The sequence below is a fragment of the Rhincodon typus genome, unplaced genomic scaffold, assembly GCF_021869965.1.
Source record: "Rhincodon typus isolate 14 unplaced genomic scaffold, sRhiTyp1.1 hic_rhity00000601, whole genome shotgun sequence".
Taxonomy (NCBI): Eukaryota; Metazoa; Chordata; class Chondrichthyes; order Orectolobiformes; family Rhincodontidae; genus Rhincodon; species Rhincodon typus.
In genome coordinates, this window is record NW_025966239.1 from 7,506 (window position 1) to 13,788 (window position 6,283).

At 45.7% G+C, this 6,283-nt stretch overlaps 1 protein-coding gene across 1 annotated transcript in view; it reads left to right on the forward strand.

Annotated features, from left to right (window-relative positions):
* The window catches only part of LOC109916942 (deoxycytidine kinase-like), a gene marked incomplete at its 5' end in the record, with an annotated part of 8,469 nt that extends 3,803 nt beyond the window's left edge, over positions 1 to 4,666 (forward strand). The window contains 2 exons of the mRNA XM_048621375.1: positions 1,159 to 1,274; positions 4,469 to 4,666. Of these exons, the coding sequence (XP_048477332.1) occupies positions 1,159 to 1,274; positions 4,469 to 4,666 (314 nt within the window). The remainder of the gene's footprint in view (positions 1 to 1,158; positions 1,275 to 4,468) is intronic.
* Between the last annotated feature and the right edge of the window lie 1,617 nt (positions 4,667 to 6,283).

Sequence of the window (6,283 nt, forward strand, 5' to 3'; positions counted from 1 at the left end):
TCCAGTCCCTACACCCCCTCCCTATCTCTGTAACCCCCTCCAGCCCCTACACCCCTCAGATCGCTGTGTTTGTCCAAATCTGTCCTCTGTTATTTCTGATTTTAAGCTCCCTGCCTCTGTACATTCTCTTGCCCTGGCTCCCTCATTCTGGAATTCCATCTTTAATCCTTCCAGCTGTCTCACTGGTTGTTTTGTTTACCTTTAAGAAACCTTAAGACATAGGAACAGAAGCAGGCCATTCAGCCCATCATGTCTCTGCTATTCAATGGAGTCATGGCTGATCTGATAATCCTCAAGGCTTTCTTGCCTTTCCCCTCACAATCAGTGATTCCTTTACTGATTAAAAATCTTAAACTTGAATATACTCAATGACCCAGCCTGGATAGCCCTCTGCGGTAAAGAATTCCACAGATTCGCTCCCTTGTGAGAGAAGGAATTCCTCCTCATCTGTGTCTTAAATGAACTTCTTAAAATATTCTGAGGAAGGGTCACCGGACCTGAAACGTTAACCCTGTGTCTTCCTTCACAGATGTTGCCAGACCTGCTGAGCTTTTCCAGCAACTTCTGTTTTTGTTCCTGATTTAAAGCATCCGCAGTTCTTTCGGTTTTTCCTTAAAATATTCCCTTTTATTCACAGTTTGGTCACCTGACCCAACATCCCCTTGTGTGTCGATGTTTCTCTGATGAACCCCTCCTTCAAACACTTCAGGATGTTTATAATAAAGGTGTTACATAAATCCGAGTTGTCATTATGATTTCAATAGCGATTTTGGCACAGCACCGTCTCAAACAAATAATGGGGGATGAAACGTACCCGACACGTTGTTATAGCAAACCACACAGACAGAGAAGACCACACTCAGCTTATCAAGCCTGTGCTGGCTCATAGCAAAGAGGAACAGAAGTGGGCCATTTGGCCCATCGAGCCTGCTGTTCCCTTAATCCAGATTGCGGCTAATCTTCAAATTTAAAGCCACTTACCTGCTCGATCTCCGCATCTCCTTTGAAAGAGCTATCTCCTGAGGTAGGCCTCCAAGCTTCTCCCTCTCCATAAATGGACAGGAGGCCATCCAAACTCTCGGACCCTGCCCCACTGCTCAGTCACACTCTATCGGAGCTGCCTATTTCAACAGATGCTATCTTCAAATATATTTCCAGCTGCTGGCAAATCGACGTTGATCCAGATTTTGGGAGAAGCCAGTAAGGATTGGGATGTAGTTGCTGAGCCCATCGCTCGTTGGTGTAATGTGCAAACAGAGGGAGATGATTCTGAGGTAAGGGGGCGAATATTCTGTGGGAGGGAGATCACTGGTCATGCGCTCCCCCCACCCCCACCCATCCCACTCTGACCCTGAGATGAAGTGTTGGTGTCACTCAGTGTCTCTCTGGGTGTAACTTGCACTGGGTGACATTGAGGGAGCGAGAGCCAGATTTCTGCCTCTCAGTTGGAGCCGGGGATGGGCTGTGAACACCAGGCACTATAAGAATTTGGCCACGTTGACACTGATGCATACAGGGCCCCCTCCAAACGATGCACTTGCCCTTCCTGCCTTTTCTGAGACATCATGTAGAAATGATTGGCTGATCTGAGCAAGAACATATTCACTCTGTGTGTAGTTACAGCCTGAGATACATGGCCTGGAGATAGTAGGAACTGCAGATGCTGGAAAATCTGAGATAACAAGGTGTAGAACTGGATGTATTATTTTCTGATTTTTCTGAAGAAGGGTCTAGGCCGGAAACGTCAGCCTTCCTAGTCCTATGATGCTGCTTGGCCTGCTGTGTTCATCCAGCTCTACACCTTGTTATCTCTTATACACGGCCTGGAAATGTGACAGAGGCTGGTTCATTGGGGCCATTCAAAAGGGGCACTGGACAGAGGAGTATGGGGTAAAGGTAGAAGGCTGGCACTGGATAGTAGTACTAGCACAGCCTGAATGGCCTCTTGCTCTACCATAACAAGGTGGTCCTGGAATATTGTGGCCTCCTGATTCCCAGCCACCAACTGCAGTGCAATATTCAGGTCTGTTTATAGACACAATTCCCTGTTATGTTTTTTGTTTCAGTGTCAGGCAAGCTGCCAATCTCACTCCCTGCCACCCTACCTTGAGCAGGGGCTGGGTCAGGGGATGATTGCGAAGATGGGGCGGGAGTGGGGGTTTAACCACCTGTCATGTCTTACACACTCGCACTCATCACCAATAACATGGGTGTGATCGAGATGGGCGGTGTACAATACAGGTTGTATCTTACAGAGCTTTATGAACTCATGAGGGGCATAGCTAAGCTGAATAGAAAAGATCTATTCTCTAGGGTAGGGGGGTTCAAAACTAGTGGGCATATTTTTAAGGTGAGAGGAGAAAGATTTGAAAGGAACATGAGGGGCAACTTTTTCATGCAGAGGATGCTGTACGTATAGAGGGAAGGTGGTGAAAGTGGGTATAATTACAGCATTTCAAAGGCATCTGGATGGGTACATGAATAGGAAGGGTTTAGAGGGGTATGGGCCAAATGCTGGCAAATGGGACTAGATCGGTTTAAAACATCCGGTCAGCATGGACGAGTTGGGCCGAAGGGTCTGTTTCTGTGCTGTATAACTCTAAGACTTTACGTGTACAATTACAATGACAGATCTGTACAATTACGGATGTGTACATTCCAGACCAAGCTGCTACTTGCAATCATCTCATACAGAGGTTGGCCAGTTAGGAGTGAGGTGAGGAGGAACATCTTCACTCAGAGGGTGCTGAAAGAGAGAGAGAGACAGGGGAGCATGTTGAAATCTGGGAACAATTTCCTGTAATGTGGTATCACTTTGGGCCAGTATTAGATGCCTGTCCCTAATGACCTGGAGAAGGTGGTGGTGAGCTGCCTTCTTGAACCAACGTAATCACTGGAGCAAAGTGGCACCCACAATGCCCTTAGGGAGGGAATTCCAGGATTGTGAGCCAGCGACAGTGAAGGAACAGTGATATATTTCCAAGCTGGGCTGAGGGGTGATTGATTTGAACAACACACTGCCCATGCAATAACAGTCAAAGTGAGCAAGGGAGAACAGCTTGGCTTTTATGGTCACAATGAATAAGGGCAGGATGGAACATGGGGCATCTCATTTGAAGGGTGCCTTGTGCACAATAATGAGGGCGGGGTGGGGCGTACACACAACAGTGTAAACTCCTTTCCTTAAGCATCATCTGACTCCCCTTACCTGTCTCCACGGCCCTATCCCTGGGCCCTCAGATGCCTCTTAAAAGCCCCAGACTCACCTTTCCAGGGCAACCGTGAGCCTGTTCGGACCTTGACTGGCAATGCCATTACCCAAGCAGATGACCCGGTAGGTTCTGGGTGGAGGAAATCATTCTTTGTGTCAAATAGTAATGCAAATGAATTGCTGTGTTGTTGAAATACCAGGAGAGTTTTATGACGGGGACAAATTAAATGGTGCACACTTTTCACTGTGCAAGACAATATTGCTTCCAAAAGTGGTGAGGGGAATTCTTTGAGATAGGGCTGTACCAAGGATCTTTTAGTAAAGGGAAATACTGCTCAGTGACAGCCCTCGGATTAACTGAGCTGCTGTTTGTTACAATTGCACAGCAGCTAAACATCCAGAGCCTGTGAACTGACAATATCTTTCTCACTCTGTGTCTCTCCACATCGGCGAGAAGACAGAAAAAACAAGAGAGATTAAAACAAAGAATTCTAACGAGAAAAAAATCTAAGTCCACCTGATCAACTGTCAAAGTAAGGAATGACCATTGTTTACAGACCACAACGCATTATTAGCGCTAAACATCAACGCACTCTATGGTCAGGGCTCGTGATCTTCAGTATTTTGTCCCCTGTTTTTCCCCACCGTTAATACCCGTGTCAAGCCATCTATCTTGGGGTAGAATTTCAGATACATGACAGTAGTTTAGTTATTCTTTTTCTGTGCTATTTGGTAAAGTTGTGAGTTAATTATAAAACCTGGTGTGAATTGTTTTTATCCTGAACAGCAGTCAGTCAGGCCAGGTGGTTGTCTGAGTGGTCTCATTAGGATTTTACACGTGTTGTCACAGCTGGTAGAACAGTGGGATGTAATGTTCAGCGCACTCTTCCCTCTCACGTTCTGACAGATGTGTGATGGACATTGGCCTCAGGACCCTGGGGAGAACTCCTCTTCTTTGAAACAGCAGCCATGTGATCATTTTTGTTTTCTGAGGGCCACTCGACAAAAGCAAAGGGTTTAATGTCACATTGAAAGGTGGATCCAGGCAGAAGAATCATTTCATTGAGGTCCCCTCTCTTGGTCTCATTGGCCATGCTAGCAAGGGACCATCTGTGTGGGGACTAAATATTTCTGAACCAGTGCAGAGCATTTTATTTGAAGAACGTTTCATGAAGTCTTTGTTTTTGTGCAGGGGATTTTTTTTTTTTTTGTAATGTATGTCGTGTCTGTTTAAACCAAACTCCATCTGTGTTGAAGGAGCTAACAACATCGCAAAAGAGTGGAGGGAACCTGCTGCAGATGATGTACGACAAACCAGAACGCTGGTCCTTCACCTTTCAGAACTACGCCTCTTTAAGCAGAGTACGGTCACAGCTCAAATCCCTCAGCGACAGAGTGATAGACTCAGCCCAGCCAGTTCAGTTCTTTGAGCGCTCTCTGTACAGTGACAGGTAATGAGGTACCTCGGAGGTTTCTCATGTCTTTGTGAATCTGATCATTTCTCCCACTCCACCCAACAGACTGAATGAAACGAGCTGTGTGTCAGTCGGTCACTCTCTCAGCTCACTGTCACTTGGTGTCCCACTCCAGAGAATAAAGCACAAATTCCAGGCTGACAATCTGAGCAGTGAGGGACTGCTGCAGTGTCAGAGGAGCTGTCTTTCAGTTAAGACATTAAAACTGAGCTCCTGTCTGGCCTCTCTGCAGATGATCCCATGGCACAATTTCTAGGAAGACCATTCACCCTTGTTTCCTGGACAATTATTGATCAGATTATGTTGTCACATTGTTGTTCGGGGGAGATTGCTGTGTGCTAATTTGTTGCTGTCTTTACATTACACCAGCAATTACACTTCAAATGTTGGGCTGGATGAACACAGCAGGCCAAGCAGCATCGTAGGAGCAGAGAGGCTGACGTTTCGGGCCTAGATGCTGCTTGGCCTGCTGTGTTCATCCAGCCCTGCACCTTGTTGTCTCGGATTCTCCAGCATCTGCAGTTCCTACTATCTCTGATGCAATATCAAGGGTTTTGTTAAGGAGAAAGAAGGAAGCATATGTTAGGTAGAGCACATTACAAATGGGGAGGCCCATCAAAAGTATAAAGGGTATAGGAGGTTGCTTAGAAAGGAAATTAGGAGGACTAAGAGAGATCACAAAATACGTTTGACAGATGCAATCGAGGAAAGCCCCAAGGCTTTTTTAAGTATACTAAGAGTGAGAGGATTACCTGGGAAGGAATAGGATCTATTCGAGACCAAAGGGGCAACCTGTGCATGAAGCCACTGGATGTGAGTAAGGTCTGAAATTTTGATTTCCCATCTGTATTCACAGAGGACAAAGACGTTGTAGCCGGGGATTTCAGTTGAGTTGGTGAGGTTCTAGAACATGTTAAGATTAATAAGGAGGAAGTATTAGACGTTTTACCGAACATACAGGTGCATAAATCCCCAGGGCCCGGTGAGACGTATATCAGGCTGCTATGGGCACTGAAGGGGGAGTATGAGGAACAAATGGACCTTAGTGTATGAGTCTACAGATCCCTGAAAGTGTCAGCACAGACAGACAAGGTGATGAAGAATGCATATTGGATGCTTGCCTTCATTAGCTCGGGCGTAGAATATGAAGTCCTGTTAGAACTTTATAAAACATTCATTCAGCTACAGATGGAATACTATGTGTAGTTCTGGTCTCCACACTGTAGGAAGCACGCGATTGCAATGGAAAGCGCACAGAGGAAATTCACCAGGATGTTAGCGGGGATGACAAATCTCAGAAATAAGGAGAGACTGGATCAGCTGGGTTCAGTTTCCTTGGAACAAAGGAGGGTGAGGGAGTATTTGTTTGAGGTATACAAAATTATAAGAGGCATAGTCAGAGCAGATTGTGAGATGGCAGGCATGTCAGAGATCAGAGGCGTAAGTTTAAGTTGAGAAGCAATTAATTTAGAGGAGATCTGAGAAAGAATTTTTTTATACCTAGAGAATGATGGAAATATGGAACACATTGTGGAAACAGGTACTCTTGCAATATTTAAGAAGCATTTGAAAGAGCAATTAAAATGCCAAGGCATGG